The sequence below is a fragment of the Salmo salar genome, chromosome ssa01 (assembly GCF_905237065.1).
Source record: "Salmo salar chromosome ssa01, Ssal_v3.1, whole genome shotgun sequence".
NCBI lineage: Eukaryota > Metazoa > Chordata > Actinopteri > Salmoniformes > Salmonidae > Salmo > Salmo salar.
Window position 1 is genome coordinate 133689203 of NC_059442.1, and position 20952 is coordinate 133710154.

General features: G+C 40.8%; 1 protein-coding gene across 1 annotated transcript in view; it reads right to left on the bottom strand.

Moving 5' to 3' along the window:
* Window positions 1–20041, bottom strand: part of cabp7b (calcium binding protein 7b) — a 30793-nt gene extending 10752 nt beyond the window's left edge. Inside the window, exon 1 of the mRNA XM_014130334.2 lies at window positions 18933–20041. Within this exon, the coding sequence (XP_013985809.1) occupies window positions 18933–19047 (115 nt within the window). The 5' untranslated portion in view covers window positions 19048–20041. The remainder of the gene's footprint in view (window positions 1–18932) is intronic.
* Between the last annotated feature and the right edge of the window lie 911 nt (window positions 20042–20952).

Sequence of the window (20952 nt, forward strand, 5' to 3'; positions counted from 1 at the left end):
CAGTAACACAATTGTATGTTTACTGTGAAACAATGAGCAACTGAGTGGCCATAGGCCATTTATATTTAGTGAGCTTAGACAAAGTCCGAAGGATTTGGCTAGTGGGATCTAGCATCACATACCTCCACAGCATCCACTATAAAACATGCATGGGGTCTGAATTACAATATAGTGAAGTAATTAGACACCACAAACTCAGTTCCATTTGACAGGAGAATGGAAATAGTAATAGTAATAGCATGCAAACGAATTAGTCGAGACTCCCATTACTTTACATTTACATTTTACATTTACGTCATTTAGCAGACGCTCTTATCCAGAGCGACTTACAAATTAGTGCATTCGCCTTATGATATCCAGTGGAACAACCACTTTACAATAGTACATCTATATCTTTTTTTTTGGGGTGGGGGGGGTTAGAAGGATTACTTTATCCTATCCCAGATATTCCTTAAAGAGGTGGGGTTTCAGGTGTCTCCGGAAGATGGTGATTGACTCCGCTGTCCTGGCGTCGTGAGGGAGCTTGTTCCACCATTGGGGTGCCAGAGCAGCGAACAGTTTTGACTGGGCTGAGCGGGAACTGTGCTTCCGCAAAGGTAGGGGGGCCAGCAGGCCAGAGGTGGATGAACGCAGTGCCTTTGTTTGGGTGTAGGGACTGATCAGAGCCTGAAGGTACGGAGGTGCAGTTCCCCTCACAGCTCCGTAGGCAAGCACCATGGTCTTGTAGCAGATGCGAGCTTCAACTGGAAGCCAGTGGAGTGTGCGAAGGAGCAGGGTGACGTGAGAGAACTTGGGAAGGTTGAACACCAGACGGGTTGCGGCGTTCTGGATGAGTTGTAGGGGTTTAATGGCACAGGCAGGGAGCCCAGCCAACAGCGAGTTGCAGTAATCCAGACGGGAGATGACAAATGCCTGGATTAGGACCTGCGCCGCTTCCTGTGTAAGGCAGGGTCGTACTCTGCGAATTTAGTTGTGATGAATACTTTGGGGCACTTGCATTCATGTGTTAACCTTCTGTTAAATGTTTGCAATTGATAAAAGGCAAATCGGAAACTCTTTTGTGTACTGAGGACTGAAACTAAATGTGTCTGTGTGTCCCTAACCATAGGCAGAGCGCCAACTATTCTGCGGCCAGGGTCAGCCTGACCTTACTGCTCTGGGACACAACAGCAGGATCAAGACAAATCACACGTTACAATTACAGTAAGTGCTTTTATAGCAAACTGTTATGCTTCCCAGAAAGCACATCAAAGGAAAACTATGATTAATGATTTCTATAACAGTCAAATCAATGAGTAAGTTGTTTTGATAGCTATTGTTCAGTCTTCACATCCTATGTATGATGGAGATGAATATGCCATTGCCAAGGTTATCTTTTTCCGTACACTCTTAGAAAGAAAGGTGATATCTACAACCTAAAACGGTTCTTTGATTGTCCCCATAGAAGAACCCTTTGAAGAACACTTTTTGGTTCCAGGTGTAACCGGTGTGAAATGGCTAGCTAGTTAGTGGGGTGCGCGCTAATAGCGTTTCAATCGGTGACGTCACTCACTCTGAGGCCTAGTTGTTGTTTCCCTTGCTCTCCAAGGGCTGCGGATTTTGTGGAGCGATAGGTAACAATGCTTTGAGGGTGTCAGTTGGTGATGTTTTCTTTTCTTTTTTACGTTACCTTTGTTTAACCAGGTAGGCAATTTGAGAACAAGTTCTCATTTACAACTGCGACCTGGCCAAGATAAAGCAAAGCAGTTCGACACATACAACAACACAGAGTTACACATGGAGTAAAACAAACATACAGTCAATAATACAGTACAAAAACAAGTCTATATACAATGTTAGCAAATGAGGTGAGATAAGGGAGGTAAAGGCAATAAAAAGGCCACGGTGGCGAAGTAAATACAATATAGCAATTAAAAAACACTGGAATTGTAGATTTGCAGTAGGTGAATGTGCAAAGTAGAAATACTGGGGTGCAAGGGAGCAAAATAAATAAATAAATACAGTAGGGGATGAGGTAATTGTTTGGGCTATTTATAGATGGGCTATGTACAGGTACAGTGATCTGTGAGCTGCTCTGACAACTGGTGCTTAAAGCTGGTGAGGGAGATAAGTGTTTCCAGTTTCAGAGACTTTTGTAGTTCGTTCCAGTCATTGGCAGCAGAGAACTGGAAGGAGAGGCGGCCAAAGGAGGAATTGGCCCAGGGGGTGACCAGTGAAATACACCTGCTGGAGCGCGTGCTATAGGTGGGTGCTGCTATGGTGATCAGCGAGCTGAGATAAGGCGAGACTTTTCCTAGCAGGGTCTTGTAGATGACCTGGAACCAGTGGGTTTGGCGACGAGTATGAAGCGAGGGCCAGCCAACGAGAGCGTACAGGTCACAGTGGTGGGTAGTATATGGGGCTTTGGTGACAAAACGGATGGCACTGTGATAGACTGCATCCAATTTGTTGAGTAGGGTGTTGGTGGCTATTTTGTAAATGACATCACCGAAGTCGAGGATCGGTAGGATGGTCAGTTTTACAAGGGCATGTTTGGCAGCATGAGTGAAGGATGCTTTGTTGTGAAATAGGAAGCCAATTCTAGATTTAACTTTGGATTGGAGATGTTTGATGTGAGTCTGGAAGGAGAGTTTACAGTCTAACCAGACACCTAGGTGTTTGTAGTTGTCCAGATATTCTAAGTCAGAACCGTCCAGAGTAGTGATGCTGGGCGGGCGGGCAGGTGTAAGGCAGCGATCGGTTGAAGAGCATGCATTTAGTTTTACATGAATTTAGGAGCAGTTGGAGGCTACGGAAGGAGAGTTGTATTGAAGCTAGCATTGAAGCTCTTCTGGAGGGTAGTTAACACAGTGTCCAAAGAAGGGCCAGAAGTATACAGAATGGTGTCATCTGCGTAGAGGTGGATCAGAGACTCACCAGCAGCAAGAGCGACATCATTGATGTAAACAGAGAAAAGAGTTGGCCCAAGAATTGAACCCTGTGGTACCCCTATAGAGACTGCCAGAGGCCCAGACAACAGGCCCTCCGATTTGACACACTGAACTCTATTGGAAAAGTAGTTGGTGAACCAGGCGAGGCAATCATTTGAGAAACCGAGGCTGTTGAGTCTGCTGATGAGGATGTGGTGATTGACAGAGTCGAAAGCCTTGGCCAGGTCAATGAATACGGCTGCACAGTATTGTTTCTTATCGATGGCAGTTAAGATATCGTTTAGGACCTTGAGCGTGGCTGAGGTGCACCCATGACCAGCTCTGAAACCAGATTGCATAGTGGAGAAGGTACGGTGGGTTTCGAAATGGTCAGTAATCTGTTTGTTAACTTGGCTTTCGAAGACCTTAGAAAGGCAGGGTAGGATAGATATAGGTCTGTAGCAGTTTGGGTCAAGAGTGTCCCCCCCTTTGAAGAGGGGAATGACCGCAGCTGCTTTCCAATCTTAGGGAATCTCAGACAACACGAAAGAGAGGTTGAACAAGCTAGTAATAGGGGTTGCAACAATTTCGGCAGATAATTTTAGAAAGAAAGGGGCCAGATTGCAGAGGGTTCCTGGTTCGAGCCCAGGTAGTGGCGAGGAGAGGGACGGAAGCAAACTGTCTTTTGGGTTCCATGTAAAACCCTTTCCCAGAAAATTCTTCATGAAACCGAAAAGAGTTCTACCTGGAACCAAAAAGGGTTCTACCTGGAACCAAAAAGGATTCAGGCTCAGGTGGAACTATTTTTGGTTCCAGGTAGAACTATTTTTGATTCCATGTAAAACCCTTTCCACAAAAAATTCTTAATGAAACCCAAAAGAGTTCTACCTGGAACCAAAAAGGGTTCTACCTACCTGGAACCAAAAACAGTTCCACCTGAGCGTGAACCCTTTTTGGTTCCAGGTAGAACTCCTTTGGGTTCCATGTAAAACCCTTTCCACAGGAAATTCTACATGAAACCCAAAAGGGTTCTACCTGGAACCAAAAACAGTTCCACATAGAACCAAAAAGGGTTCTAACCGGAACCAAAAAGGGTTATTCTATGTGGACAGCCGAGTGTACCAAGTAGTTTTATGGATTTCTCTTCTCTTGGCTGTATAAGGAAGGTTGATACAAATACCAGGGCCTCATTATAATTAACAGTTTGTGATAATAATGAGGTTTTCACCACATACAATGACAGAGATAGGCAGTTAAAACAATAAAAGGAGTGGCTCAATAGCTTACGTTGACAGTCCTTTGCCAATAAAATCATTGTTTAGTGTGTCTTGGAAGCAGACAGCTAGGCTGATGTTTGTTTATTCTTCATCTCCCTCCTGCGTGGCTGTGTTTGTTGGCTCTGTTTGATCTGCTGTCAGGTTATCACCTTTGTCTTTCCTTCATCATCTCACTGAAAGAGAGATCCTCCTCCTCCTCCTCCATCACAAGTCTCACATAACCCTATTTGTGATTTCAAGTCTTTGCATCAGTCAGACTAACATCCCATGAGCTCTAACAGAGAGATGGGGTCACGTCGCCCTGGCCATCAGACATCATTCAGCCCTGCTCAATGCCTCACAACAATAATAGCAACCAATGTCCTACTTCCACCTGACCAATGGGTGTGATTGAACAATTGTCTCATAGCTCATATAGTGCCAACTCTTGTTTTCTTTTACTGTTGAGATATGATGCCATCAGACTGACAAATGCAACACCCCTTGGAGTGTTGTAGCTGTAGAGACAGTCACCAGTGACTGACTGTTATGTGGGCAGCAATAAATCACTTATTTTAGTTTATACTTCTTTACTATTTCAGCACAGCCTCACTGATATACACATATCTTGATATGTTCATTGACAAATACTGAATATAAAGGTATAATTTTGCTAGCAAGTGACCTTGGCTCTTTGTCAGATATGATTATGAATGAGTTATTAATGAGTGAGAGAGGTTGAGGGTCATAGATTCTTGACTAGGACCACCTTCTTGGAAAATGAGTTTGTCTTAGTTCTTCATTAAATGTCAAGGGTATGGCCACCGCATTGGTCCTGTTCCAAGAAGAGTTACACTTGAACGCCTTTTACGTTCCTTGGCATATCCTGATTTCATTTTTCTTTCTCTGAACTTTGAAAGTCGGTCAAAACGTAATGTTTTCCACAGTTAGCTTAAGCTGTAGAGGTATTGAGTTAAAGTCATGGTCTGTTGCTTCAATAATGTTAAACGACAAAGTCTAGCTTGCTGCCTGCGCCTGTCAATTTTCTTCAAAGTCATTGCACAGCTGCAGATCATTGACTGGAGTTGAAGTCTCATGTCAACTATCATTATTAATGCTCACAGTACAAGTCTGATCTTTGGAATTGCTGACATTCCTGAGCAGTGACAGCACTATGAATACGCACCAAACCACATTCCATTATTGTAGAATTAATTTACATTCAAAGTCAATTCCTCCATTTCCACCTGGAAGTCACTTGAAAAAGATTCCAATCTAGATATGTAGATATCTAGATATGTATTAAAATCTCCTCGATCAATCTGCTCTTTATTGAATAGAGCAGAAATAAACCATTTCTGGTGTAGCAAGCCCAGAAAGGGGATCTCGACAGGGGTCTGTCTGTACCGTTCCCCTTGAAAAAAAACCTCTGAGCTCTAGGACAGTTTTTTTCTGCTCATCTGTCTCACTCGGCTTGTAGCTCTTGTATGGGCGATATAGCTGCATTCTGCACTGTCCCTAATGCTTTCCCAACCGATGACTAACGACAATGAAACCAAAATGAAAAAGAAATTGCTAGACTGTGCGGAGCCAACTGACTGATAATGGGGTTTATATGGTCGGCAAATATTTAAAAGCCTCTTTGGTTGTGCATACATCTATCAAAGATTAAATTACTTTATTCACAGCCATCTCACTGTATTTGCTGAAGCTGGTGTCAGATATATATTTTTTAGAGACCTCCCACTGGGCACAAGCTGGTTGAATCAACATTTTTCAACATCATTTGTTAATGTATTGTGACGTGTAATCTACGTGAAAAATACATAGGATTTGTAAAAAGTAATCAATTGTTGTTTTTGAGGGTGAAATTTCATCATGGCAACCACATTTCAACACAGACATACTTTATATAGAATATGTTTGTCACGCATGATCTGTTTCAGTTGTCCTTGTGCTTGTCTCCACCCCCCTCCAGGTGTCGCCCATTTTCTCCAATATCCACTGGGTACTTATACCTGTGTTCTCTGTTTGTCTGTTGCCAGTTCGTTTTGTTTCGTCAAGACTACCAGTGTTTTTCCCTCTGTTCCTGTCTATTGATTGTTCCTGGTTATCCCGGTTTTGTCCTTTTCTGTCCGCCCTGACCCTGAGCTTGCCTGACGTCCTGTACCTTTGCCCCACTACTCTGGATTATCGACCCTGCCTGCCTTGACTTGTCGTTTGCCTGCCCCTGTTGCTGTAATAAACATTGTTACTTCAACACAGTCTGCATTTGGGTCTTACCTGAAACGTGATAATGTTAAATTATTTGTACCTTTAAAATAACATCAGATCTTCAACTTTAAATCCACATTTTTTTTTTTTTTAAATAGGCTGGGTGGGCAGCACCTTCTACTGGAGAATTAATCTACAGTGCCTTGCAAAAGTATTCACCCCCTGTCACACTTGTCGTACTTATAGGACCAAGGCGCAGGGGGAATGTGTATGCTCATCTTCTTTATTTAGAAGAAAACCAAAACAAACACTTTATCAAAAACAACAACGAGAAACAGTCCTGTGAGGCACACAGCTACACATATGGAACAACTACCCACAAAAACCCATGAAAAAACACCCCTACTAAATGGGACCTTCAATTAGAGGCAACGAGGATCAGCTGCCTCCAATTGAAGGTCAAACCAATAAACTAAACATAGAAATAGAAAAACTAGAATGAACATAGAAATATACTAACATAGAACATTAACCAAAAAAACCCGAAACACATAAAACAAACACCCCCTGCCACGTCCTGACCAAACTACAATAACAAATAACATCTTTACTGGTCAGGACATGACACCCCCCCTTGATATTTTTCCTATTTTGTTGCATTACAACCTGTAATTTAAATTTAGTTTTATTTGGATTTCATGTAATGGACATACACAAAATAGTCCAAATTGGTGAAGTGACATGAAAACAAAAAATAGTTAAAAAAAAATTAAAAGTGGTGCGTGCATATGTATTCACCTAATTTGCTATGAAGCCCCTAAATAAGATCTGGTGCAACCAATTACCTTCAAAAGTCATATAATTAGTTAAATAAAGACATGATCTCTCACATGATCTCAGTATATATACACCTGTTCTGAAAGGCCCCAGAGACTGCAACACCACTAAACAAGGGGCACCACCAAACAAGCAGCACCATGAAGACCAAGGAGCTCTCCAAACAGGGCAGGGACAAAGTTGTGGAGAAGTACAGATCAGGGTTGGGTTATAAAAAAATATCAGAAACTTTGAACATCCCACAGAGCACCATTATTAAAAAGAAATTAAAATATGGCACCACAACAAACCTGCCAAGAGAAGGCCGCCCACCAAAACTCACGGACCAGGCAAGAAGGGCATTAATCAGAGAGGCAACAAAGAGAGCAAAGATAACACTGAAGGAGCTGCAAAGCTCCACAGCTGAGATTGGAGTATCTGTCCATAGGACCACTTTAAGCCGTACACTCCACAGAGCTGGGCTTTATGGAAGAGTGGCCAGAAAAATAAAAAATAAGCAAACACGTTTGGTGTTCACCAAAAGGCATGTGGGAGTCTACCCAAACATATGGAAGAAGGTACTCTGGTAAGATGAGACTAAAATTGAGCTTTTTGGCCATCAAGGAAAACGCTATGTCTAGCGCAAACCCAACACCTCTCATCACCCCGAGAACATCGTCCCCAGAGTGAAGCATGGTGGTGGCAGCATCATGCTGTGGGGGTGTTTTTCATCGGCAAGGACTGGGAAACTGGTCAGAATTGAAGGAATGATGGATGGCGCTAAATACAGGGAAATTCTTGAGGGAAACCTGTTTCAGTCTTCAAGAGATTTGAGACTGGGACAGAGGTTCACCTTCCAGCAGGACAATGACCCTAAGCATACTGCTAAAACAACACTCGAGTGGTTTAAGGGGAAATATTTAAATGTCTTGGAATGGCCTAGTCAAAGCCCAGACCTCAATCCAATTGAGAATCTGTGGTATGACTTAAAGATTGCTGTACACCAGCGGAACTCATCCAACTTGAAGGAGCTGGAGCAGTTTTGCCTTGAAGAATGGGCAAAAATCCCAGTGGCTAGAAGTGCCAAGCTTATAGAGACATACCCCAAGAGACTTGCAGCTGTAATTGCTGCAAAGGGTGGCTCTACAAAGTATTCTTTGGGGGTTGAATAGTTATGCACACTCAAGTTTTCTGTTTTTTTTGTCTTATTTCTTGTTTGTTTCACAATTAAAAAAGATTTGCTTCTTCAAAGTGGTAGGCATGTTGCATAAATCAAATGATACAATCCCCCCAAAAATCTATTTTAATTGCAGGTTGTAAGGCAACAAAACAGGAAAAATACCAAGGGGGTAAATACTTTCGCAAGCCACTGTATCTACAGCTACCATTTAGTCTCCCATCCAGGGTTTTATCCAAGAACAGCCTTGCTTATTTGTCACTGTCTATTACCAATGTGCTATTGTGAAAATAATTGTTGAGAGTTCTCCACTCCAACTAAATAGATTCACTGTTGCTATCAAAGTCATTCCAAAGGGTAGGTTCAACATAATAAATTAAATGTGACCAGCCATACTTTCTCACTCATACAGTATATCATCAATGATGCTATTTAGGCCTATATCGCAATTTCAGTCATCCACAACTATTCAGCTAGATTCAACCCAGAATTCCACAAAAAATAGACAATACAATAGGCCTAGGGTTTCAAGCTCTGGTTTATTTCAGATTAAAATAAAAGTTAAAGAATGGGATTAAGCCAGTGTCTCAGATGGAACTATCCAAGCAGTAGATACATCTCCTTTAATTGTTGATATTTGGTTGAGTTGTCAACCAAACACAATTCAATCTTACTTTTCTAATACAGTAAATAGCCTAAAGTTAAGGCTATCTTGCAAACTAATTTAACATTCAACCTGAAAATGAGTAACACATCCATGGCCACATTTTGAGGTTACTGTAACTTAAAATGTCTTATGTAATCTTGTAAATGTGAGTAAGGGTCTTAATACAGCTGTGTGCATGTTTAACCTGTTGAGTATAGGGGGCAGTATTTTCACGGCCGGATGAAAAACGTACCCAAATTAAACTGCCTACTACTCTGGCCCAGAAACTAGAATATGCATATTATTAGTAGATTTGGATAGAAAACACTTTGAAGTTTCTAAAACTGTTTGAAGGATGTCTGTGAGTATAACAGAACTCATATGGCAGGCAAAAACCTGAGAAGAATCCAACCAGGAAGTGGGAAATCTGAGAATTGTAGTTCTTCTTTTGAATCCCTATCGAAACTACAGTGTCTGTGGGGTCACGTTGCACTTCCTAAGGCTTCCATTGGCTGTCAACAGCCTTTAGAACGTTTTTTCATCCTTCTCCTGTTACTGGGCAGAGAATAGTAGCTCAGTCAATGAGTGGACTGCCTGAGGATAAAGGGCTTGGTGATGCGCGAGCCTGCGAGCGCGCCGTTCCTTATTTTTCTCCTGGAATGAATACGCTATTGTCCGGTTGGAATATTATCGTATTTTTACGTTAAAAATACCCTAAAGATTGATTGTAAACAAGATTTGACATGTTTCTACAAATGGTAATGGAACTATTTGACTTTTCGTCTCTGGTACTGCGCTCACGCGTTATGCCTTTGGATAGTGATCTGAACGCACGAACAAAACGGAGGTATTTGGACATAAATATGGAGTATTTTGAACAAAAAGAACATTTCTTGTGGAAGTACGAGTCCTCAGAGTGCATTCTGACAAAGATCAGCAAAGGTAAGAGAATATTTATAATACTAATTCAGAGTTTTGTTGATGCCAGAACTTGGCGGGTAGCTGTATAGCTTGCTTCGATGGCTGAGCTATGTACTCAGAATATTGAATAATGTGCTTTCTACGTAAAGTTATTTTGAAATCTGACAAAGCGGTTGCGTCAAGGAGTAGTGTATCTATAATTCTTTCAATAGCTGTTGTAAATTTTATCAACGTTTATGATGAGTATTTTTGTAAATTGATGTGCACATTCACCAGAGGTTTTGGTGGGAATACATTTTCTGAACATCACGCGCCAATGTAAAATGCTGTTTTTGGATATAAATATGAACTTTATCGAGCAAAACATACATGTATTGTATAACATGAAGTCCTTTGAGTGCCATCTGATGAAGATCATCAAAGGTTAGTGAATATTTTAGCTGTACTTTTGGTTTTTGTGATGCATGTCCTTGCTTGGAAAATGGCTGTGTAGTTTTTCTTGTGAAGTTTATGTCCTAACATAATCTAAATTTATGCTTTCGCCGTAAAGCCTTTTTGAAATCGGACAATGCGGTTAGATTAACGAGAGTCTTATCTTTAAAATGGTGTAAAATAGTTGATTGTTTGAGACAATGAAATTATGTTTTGTATTGCTGTTTTGTATTTCGCGCCATGCTATTTCACTGATTGTTGAATAGTGTGTCCCGCAGGTGGGACGCTAGCGTCCCACATAGCCCTGAGAAGTTTTAAGCTAGCATGCATTGGTCATCACAGCTCTGTGGAGATTTTCACAATTGCTGTAATAATCTGCGCAAAATCTTGAACGGCATTGATCACTTGGACCATGTAAACTTTTAATGTAATCTCAACTGCAATCCATGTCATTTGGTTCTGATATTAGATTAAGCACAGTGATAACAGAATCTGTTTTATAAATAAACAAAATAGCCGACATTGTTTTCCCATTTGAACTTTACTGTGCTTTTAATTTGTTGAAAGTGCAGTGATTGACGTTTGGGTTACAACTAAACTAAAAATCAGACATTGTTTTTCCATTGGAATTTGGTTGTGCTTTTAGATGGTTGAAAACATAGTGACAACACATTGGCAATTCAACAAACTTTTGGCTGTCTTTTTGAGTGGGTGAATATAGGTTGTAATCTCATTGAATAACATCTCAACCAAATATTATCCAATTAACAACGTTGAAATGACGTGGTGTGCCCAGTGGGATGCTCATCCATTTCATGAGATTTCTCTATCTTTCAACAGGCATTTATTTTTACGATAATACAGCTGAACTCGCACTGTGACATTGGTTCTGCATTCAGTGAGGCTGCATCTAAGACAGAGAGAGAGAGAGAGAAAGAGAGAGAGATAGATAGAGAGAGAGAGAGAGAGAGAGAGAAGAGCCCTCCTCTTCAAATAGCTTACTGTAAGCCTAGAGCGCGCCAACAAATTATCACAATCTCCATTCCATCTTTGTTATGACTAATCCTGGGTTATCTCTTCAGGTTTACAGATACTACAAGAGACTAAGCTTCTTCTGATGTGCCATGGGAATTGCAGTACAAGCTGTCTGCTTAGATATAGCAGAGCTGGGCTCTTCACAATGGTGGTGAGATAAGGTGAGGAAACCACCTCATAGTTCACAGTATTCTGGGACCCTGCAAATGAGAGGAAAAGCCTCACTGGTACTAATTTAAACTGCTGGTGAGTCCATTGGGATGCCACTGCTTACCATATGTCAACATTTGGCATAGGATTCCCCATTCTGGGAATTTACCCACCTACATTCAGTAAGTGATCAGGGTAACAGTGTTTGATGAGAACAGCGCTATATACTACAGTGTTATAGTTTGTTCAAACAATGCCATGCCATTTTGTTCTATAGCACTTAGAAAAGCGTGTAAATCTTGCTCAATAAAATATAATGCTGATGATTCTTTCTATTACAGATGGAAGATCTTAATTTGATCACTCTTTTGTTGCTGAGAGTTTTCCTGCAGATGAGCTTCATTATTTACATAAATTCACTAACACATGGTTATATTAACAGTTTTCCACTTTTCATGTAGCCTCATTTTGACCAGCTAATAGTTTAACCACCGATCAAGCAACATTATGGACTAAACGTTAAAATCCTGTTGCTGCAGGATTATTTTGCTGCGACAATACTGGTCAAATTAAGATCCTACACCTGTATGTATGCACTCTATTATATCCAGATTAGAGTCCAGTGTGTGTTCAACTGTGTGTTTGGTACTATGTGGGAATCAGCTGATGGGGGACTAGAGGTTTGTGGGTCTCTGTCAAATGTTAACATTGTATCAAATATAATAGTAGATTCATTGATTTGCAGATTTACAGATAGTAGAGTCAGAAGCCTCCGTCTCCTTTATATGAGGTGCTTACTGCAACCTCTTCCCATTTGTAACCATGCATGAAGATAGCTTTTGCATATAAAGTGGAAAGTGATCTGAGCCCTACTCCAATGCCTGGTGTCTGGGGGATTCTCTGACATGCTGTGATCTATAAATAACGTTTGCAGGCTCCGTCAGTTGTGCGTTGACAAACAGGAAGAGGGGTGGGGAGCGACCGAGACCTGGGACCTCACTCTAAGGAAGTCAGTGCTGTGTAGGCGAACCACCAATCTTATCTAGCTCGGCAGACATGTTCAAGTGCCACAACTGGCAGTTAAAAACACTTTCCTGACTATGCAATAGTTGTCGAGGTACACTTGAATTAACTGTGCAGTCTGATTATTTTGAGGCGTTGACTCTTGTTTGTAAGGACTAGGGATTGGGAAGAATAATATAAAGTGCCATTCTCTTTAATCCCTATTCCCGTTTGTTTTCACTGATGATGACTATAGTAGCACCTTCCCACTACATATTTAAAAACGTATTTTCAATATAATTTTTAAACGCACTATTTTGGTAAATGTTTTTTGTCATATAACAACTATAATAATTGTAATTTTGGTGAGAAAATGTAAATGTCACAATTGTCATATTAACACATTGCAGTGTTATCTTCAAGGAGCACGCAGGTTTTCATATTGGAACTTGGACAGTGCAGTATTACAGTGTAATCAGTCACAGCAGCCAGCCAGCAACCCAGCCAAAAACACAAGCCAATTATTTCAGGAAAAAAAGACAATTGGCTCCTGTGCAAATTTTATCAAGCCTTTCCCCTCATAATCAACCTGTCCTTTTTCCACCCCCCTGTCTGAATTTGGACAGCTCACTGTGCCTGTTACATTGGATGATCCTCAATGAGTAAACAGCAGTCAAATGGCTTCCTCAATAAGTTAATGATTTGCTGCAGAGCTCTGCCTGCTGCACTGTCCTTTGGCTGGCACTCCACCTGCAACATATGGCATCTTGGGCATTTTTGTTTTGATCTAATTATATGAGTTTGGCCCCGTCATGGTTGGTCTTTTGATAAGAGTCTCAGTCCCCCAACAGCTATTTTTTTCTCCATGCCAAATAAGTTGCTCAAAGCAATGATGGAATTTTAGGGCGAGACAGCTTGGCCAGATCTGGGGCCAGGGCGACCAACTAACAGCAGAAATAGAAATGTCATTATCCGTGTGAAAGACTCAGCCATATCTGATCTGACTGTCATCTCTATTTTTCTTCTTGTTGACTTTGCTCCAAAAACACTAGCCTTTAAACAGATTTTGATTAGGGTGTTACAACAACAAAATCTCCACTCTCAACTTTCACCAAATGTATGAAAACACATTCTATTTCATGCAGGGCCTCGTTTGTGCCCGAGGCCATCTCCCTGTTTAATAGGAACATTAAGGGAGTCTGATGGACTATTCTAGAGATAATTTAGCCCTACAATTAATTAAGAACTGCGAATACCATTAACTTTTAATTTCTTAAATTGCACTATGCACCCTGAACTGATGCCTTAATAAGTGATTCTATCTATTTTTTACACTGTCAGTGTGTGTTTGTCCTGTCTGAAGCACCATGTCAGCCCGGAAGGAATTGCCCCTTGGGGATTAATAAAGTTGTGTTGTATTGTATTGTATGTGTATCTCATCATTGCTGGAACCACCCAACTGCCCTTTCAGACAGGAAGAATGCTACTATATTCAGGCAGTGTTTTGTTTTTTACCCAATGCCAGATAGAGGATCTCTTCAATGATCCCTCTGCTGAGATGCAGCTGGACACCAAAAGCCAGGGAGATTTTGTTACTATGTGAACTTTAGAATCTGACTTTTTAAAATGAAAACATCCCCTATGAATTTAACTACACAGACCATTCTTCCTGGAGTAGTAAATTAATAATAGTCTCGAGTTGTGATATTTGGTTAATCTCGTAACCCAGGACCAAATCTACTGTGGAAAACTAGGTTCTATATTACCCAAACTCATAGGTTCTCTATGGTTTGCAACCTCTATCGACAAACTAATGTCAACTAGAACAATGATGCATCAATGTCAATCAATCCCTAACTAAAGATTTGTATTATACTGTTGATTGTTTTAATTTCTATGTATTTAGTTCACAAATCTCCACCATGAACCACTTGTTTTCAGAATTCACCATGTAGCTTTTTTCATTATCATCTGGTGCTTCTAGGTAGCATTCACTCCTCCCTGCCCCATGTCATATTCTGCTGTCAATCATCAATGACCTTCAGAAAAGCAGCCAATGTCATGAATATATTCCCTTTTTATTGGCTACTGTGAGTCACATTCGTCATTAGCAGTCATCACAGATTGTGAGTTCCAATGCCATACCATGCAACACAGTGCACACATATGGACTGAAAGGCACAATGTCCTCTACTTCAGGGTCACGTCACGCTGGATTGTACTCTAATGACTGTTCTTTCCTTATAGTGTGAAAAAGTGAATAATTGCCAAATGTTTTTTTCTTCCATTTGAATTGTAAGTACTTTGTTCTCTATGATTCAGATCTGGAAAAGACAGACATACACAGGTTATAATCTGGAGTGTCGGCCCGTCTTTGCTACTTTATGTTCTCTCAGGAAATGCCGTTGGAATTATTTTTTTTTTTATCCTGCTACACAGTTACACTTGGTGATATCATCTGTCTCCTGATTTTTACTCTATATATCCCTTCCCTGCAGCACCAATGCATTAATTATAAGTCATAACTTTAATTGAATTACCTCAGAAAGGTTATTAGAGTAGGCAGATAGATACACTCTGTGGATGCTGGGTGGCCTCCAAAGGAAATACTGTAACTTGGAGTGGGAAAAAGACAGGGGCTTCAATAAATAATGTATTAATCTGATTAATGGCGTTAATTGAGTGATTGCTGTTGAAATATATAATATCTGTAACATACACATGCTTACTCACAGTCTGAATCAACAATGTTTTGCAAGATACAGAAGATTGATACATCCTGAATATTGAGTGAGAGCTATTCCATTTACTGCTAGACATAACAAAGATTTGGAAGATGTAGGTCCAACAAGTTTTCTGTGAAACAGGAGTATATGGAGTCACTATAAGTATCATTATGTGGGTGTTCTTGAATTACGGTGGCATTTGGGTCCTTTGCCTTTGCAACCATGAAGAACACTTTAAAATGACAAATAGTTACACATCATTTAGGGTTGCAAAGGGTTGGGAACTTTCCTGTTAATTTCCAGAATTTTTCCGGAATTTATTCATGGGAAGTTAAGCCCGGGAATTTTGAGAATTTTGCTTAAATTCATCAAAAAAGTTAGCTTATAACAGTGAACCTTTTTTGTGGGATACACATAAGGTAATTCTAGGTCTTGTGGCATATTTTGTTAAACTATCCCCAATTCAATGGAATTGCAACTCTCTGCATCCACAGTACATTCTTCCATCACATGTGCAGTGCACTCCTCCATCACATGTAATCAGCTGTAGGTGAGAGACATTTCACTGCAGTGGACATTTCACTACAGTGGACATTTCGATGCAGCTAATGTAGAAGGAAAACCTGTGTACATTTGCAAATATTGTGCCAAATCATATGTGAAGAATGCAACAAAGATACAGAATCATCTGGCCAAGTGCATTATGTTCCCTCAGCGCTCACAACAAGCAACCTCTGACAAAAGTCCCTCTACTTCTATATGAGGTGAAAATGATGAATCAGACAACTTATCGATATCATCAGCTCATGGTCCTCCTGGAATCAGAGTTTTTTTTGACTCAATGGAGGAACGTAGTCAGAGAAATGCTGATGAATGTCTTGCTCGAACTGTGTATGCAACTGGTTCACCACTGATGCTCACAGGCAATGTGTATTGGAAGAGATTTCTGAATGTTCTTCGTCCAGCATACACCCCCAACCAGACATGCTTTATCTACTCATTTGCTGGATGCAGAGTTCAACAGAGTTCAAGTGAAGGTCAAGCAAATCATTGAGAAAGCAGACTGTATTGCAGTCATCTCTGATGGGTGGTCGAATGTTCGTGGGCAAGGAATAATTAACTACATCATCTCCACCCCTCAACTAGTATTCTACAAGGGCACAGACACAAGGGACAACAGACACACCGGTCTCTACATTGCAGATGAGCTGAAGGTATTCATCAATGACCTTGGACCATAGAAGGTATTTGTGCTGGTTACAGACAATGCTGCGAACATGAAGGCTGCTTGGTCTAAAGTGGAGGAGTCCTACCCTCACATCACACCCATTGGCTGTGCTGCTCATGCATTGAATATGCTCCTCAAAGACATCATGGCGCTGAAAACAATGGATACACTCTACAAGAGAGCCAATGAAATGGTTAGGTATCTGAATGGTCGTCAAGTTATAGCAACAATCTACCTCACCAAGCAAAGTGAGAAGAATAAGAGCACCACATTGAAGCTGCCCAGCAACACCTGTTTTGGGTGGTGTTGTCATCATGTTTGACAGTCTCCTGGAGGGGAAGGAGTCTCTCCAAGAAATGGCCATATCACAGTCTGCCGATATGGACAGCCCCATCAAGAGGATCCTCCTGGATGATGTATTTTGGGAGAGAGTGGTAAGCAGCCTGAAACTCCTGAAACTTATAGCAGTAGCCATTGCACTGTTTGAGGGAGACAATGCCATCCTGTCTGATGTTCAGACTCTGCTTGCAGATGTAAGAGAAGAAATCCCTACTGCCCTGCCCACTTCAATGTTGCTCCAAGCAGAGAAAACTGCAGTTCTGAAATACATCAAAAAGCGTGACGACTTCTGCCTGGAGCCCATACACGCCGCAGCAGACATGTTGGACCATGTATGCTGGCAAGAGCATCCTGTCTGGTGCAGAGATCAACAAGGCCTATGGTGTCATCACTACCGTTTCTCGCCACCTTGGCCTGGATGAGGGCAAGGTTCTTGGCAGTCTGGTGAAATACACTTCCAAGCAAGGGCTTTGGGATTTTTTACATTTCTATCAGAGGGATTTAATCATTTGCAATTATGTCTACTTATGATAAGGTAAAAGGTTTATGTTTCTGTCTCCGTATGATATGGTAAATATATCCAATGCAAAAAACATCTACATTTAAATGGTATTAATATTAATTTGATTATATTTCCGTTAATTCCCATATATTCCCGTTAATTCCCACAGAAAGTTTCCACCTCTGAATATTCCCCAAAATGTGCAACCCTACACATCATACATTCTTTTTTTATATTGAACAGTTTGTCAATGATAAAACATAATACAAGTTCTTTATATTGCAAAACATTAAATTTATGCATTGTTTAAGGTACTTAGGCTAAGCTAATTGGCTTCTTCCAGTTGTGACATGTTTTGGGGGTTTAGAGATATCTATTATTTTGAATGCTAGAAAGTGAACAAAAGTATGTAATATATTGTGTAGATCAATAAAAACAAAGAAGGCTATTCAAAGTTGTATGTCATTGGTGTTAATGCCTTAAAATTCACTCATTACAAAGATATACAAGGACCATTCAAGCAACATTCAAACAAATATTGTCTAGCAATATTCAAGGCATACTTTTCCAAGCCTGTAAGCCTTGGAATAAATAATAGTTCATCATAGCACTCATTCAGATTGGCATGCCTACAGGAAAAGGGTTAGAGAGGGGTATTCTAAAGGGTTCTTCGGCTGTCCCCATTGGAGAACCCTTTTTTCTTCCAGGTAGAACTCTTTTGAGTTCCATGTAGGGATCTCCAAAATGGTTCTACCTGGAACCTAAAAGGGTTTTTCAAACGGTTTCTCCGACCTATGGGGACAGCCAAAGAACCGTTTTAGGTTCTAGGTAGAACCTTTTGTTTTATAAATTGTTTTATCATTTTTATTTAACCTTTATTTAACTAGGCAAGCCAGTTAAGAACAAATTCTTATTTACAATGACTGACTACTAACCCTAACCCGGACAACGCTGGGCCAACTGTGCTCCGCCCTATGGGACTCACAATTAAGGTCAATTGAGATAAAGCCTGGAAACGAACCAGGGTTTGTAGTGACACCTCTAGCACTAAGATGCAGTGCCTTAGACCGCTGTGCATACATTCTCTTTGGTTTTAATTACTTTGCAGATGGTAGAACTACCATCAAAACAGATTATTAAGAACAATTACAAAAATGTTGTGCTAACTGATGTCTACCAACCATAAGTAAAATGCATCCACGCATGACTGTAAGTCGCTTTGGATAAAAACGTCTGGTAAATGGCATATGTTTATACCGCAATTTTAACAGCTGGGAACATACATGTTCGTTGTCTTCTGAACAAGTGAATGAGTCAAGACAAGTATGATAGAACATACTAGGGCAATCTGCGTGCATTTGAAGTTGTAATTGCTGCCCTTGTGTGAGACCATTGTGACGTGCTAACATTTAGCCCTGTAGCTGTGGGGCGCTCTCCACGGTGCTGAACGGCTGAGATCGAGTGACTCATTGCACCGTCAAGGCAAGGGTCATTTCCTTGACCTGGCTGTATCGATCCTCCACATGCAGAATGGATTTAGGCAAGACATGAAACAATAGATATAATAATCATGACTCACCTTCCACCTCATCCTCGGGCAGGTTAATGGGGGTCCGGTATGATAGGATATCTGGAATAGTGCAGTTTCCCTTGTACATGAACCTTGTGGTCCGCACTGGCATTCGCACTGGCATTTCTGCGAGGGAAAATCTGTATCGCGATCTTCATATAGCTCACTGTAGTTTGCTGACCGAAACTTTGCTATAGTCCACTTTGGAGAACAACATTTTGCAACCGGAAAAAAGATCTATGTTCAGGTTCTGTCACTTGACTGTTATTGTTTTTTGGTGTAGCCTGTTGAGAAAACAGTGGCGGAATCGAAGCTCGCGAAGTCCCGGACAAAGTGGCAGGTGTCTCTGCTATGTCTTCAATGCATGTAATGCCTATATATCAAGAGTGCTTGTGTAGCCTATATGTCACATCAACTTTGCATTACAATTACCGAAGGATATAAGTAGCCCTACTAGATATATTGCTGAAACTTTCTTTTTGGTCGTAATTCTATCTATTTTATTGTCTCAAATAAACCTAGCAAATATCTTTGTTACATCAAAACCAACTATTTTAATCCGCACATTGTAAGATATTTTATTCCGCATGTATTGGAATAAAATAATGATACAAAAATAGAAACTACAACTATATATATAAAAAAACGTGTCAACTACAAATCCAATTCGAGAGCAGTTTAAGTGTGCGCTGGCTTTGAAATGCATATCATTTCATATTTGTTAGACTGAAGACTTCTATTTTCTGTTTGATAGGATTAACATGAACAGATTTTTAGTCCTACAGGTCGTTGTTTTGTACAAGGTATGTATTGCCTTCCGTCTCCTCACACTTTCCTTTTCCGTTTCCTTTATCTTCACTTCTGAAGACCAGTCGATAAAACTGTAAGTAGCCTAACTAATAGCCCCCAAAAGCCTCTACCGGTAGCCTATTGAAGAGATTTTCGTCTGTAACGTTCTCCTTGAAAATAAAACAAGAAAAAAAAACGAAATAACATCAAAACTAAGAACTAGAGTTGTCAAAGTATTCAACTGTCAAGGGATTTCCTGGGCGACCCACTGCGTCTTCAGATGGATCCTTGAGGTTGATCCTCCTCGAGCCGTCTGCTCTGCACACTGCCGTCTCATTTTGTTTTTCTCAGTCCAAGCTCCCCAAGCTTTTCTCTCCCCTCCAGTGATGACACCTCCTCCACCTCCCCTTTCTAAGTAGACTCAATTATCTAATTGAACACAAAAGTGTCTCTCAAGGTTGACATTGATGACTGACTCGTTTTACTAGTGATGCTTGAACATGATGGTCATTGTATCTTGTATTTCGGCACGTAATGTTGAATGAATAGATGGACAGTGTAATAGCCTACCCATGGAGATAGAGACATGATGTCGTTTTATATAACAATATCGTTTTATTTCTAGAGATTTGTATATGATAATACAAATGTGCAAGGGCTGATCCCGAGTAGCAAGAGGTGAACTTCAGTTTGATTTTATTGGAGGACACCTGCTGTGGTAGGAAGGTCATAGCCGCGCATCGTAATTCAATTTCAGCACCAAGGATAGCGCATTCTAACGTTCATACACTTACCGCACTGCCTCTGCTGCATGTCAGTCTGAAATCGAAGAAACCAAATGCCCCTACCATTTCCTTTTGAAGTTCTTCAATATGTGTTTTCAATGAAGCATCATTTAATAAAGCATGCATCACTCAAATCTGTGGATGAAGCAAACCAGAATCACAATTTCTGAGCTGTGTAGAAATTATTCAGCATCGTGTGTGTGCATATATGTGTGTGTGTGTGCGTGCTTGTGTGTATATATCTTTATGCGCTGCTTGTTTGTTGGCTATGTGTCAGGATTCTTTACATAGTTGAATGAGAATCCTGTGGTGAGGGCTCTCTATGGTTTCTTTGGCTGTTTTAGTGCTGGTTTGGCTGACAGGTCTATTCCCCTCTGGATGCTGGGGGATTGTCTCTCTCTGCTGCACCTGCGCCCCTCCCTGAGCCTCTGTCTGGGCACTGCATGGGCTCTGAC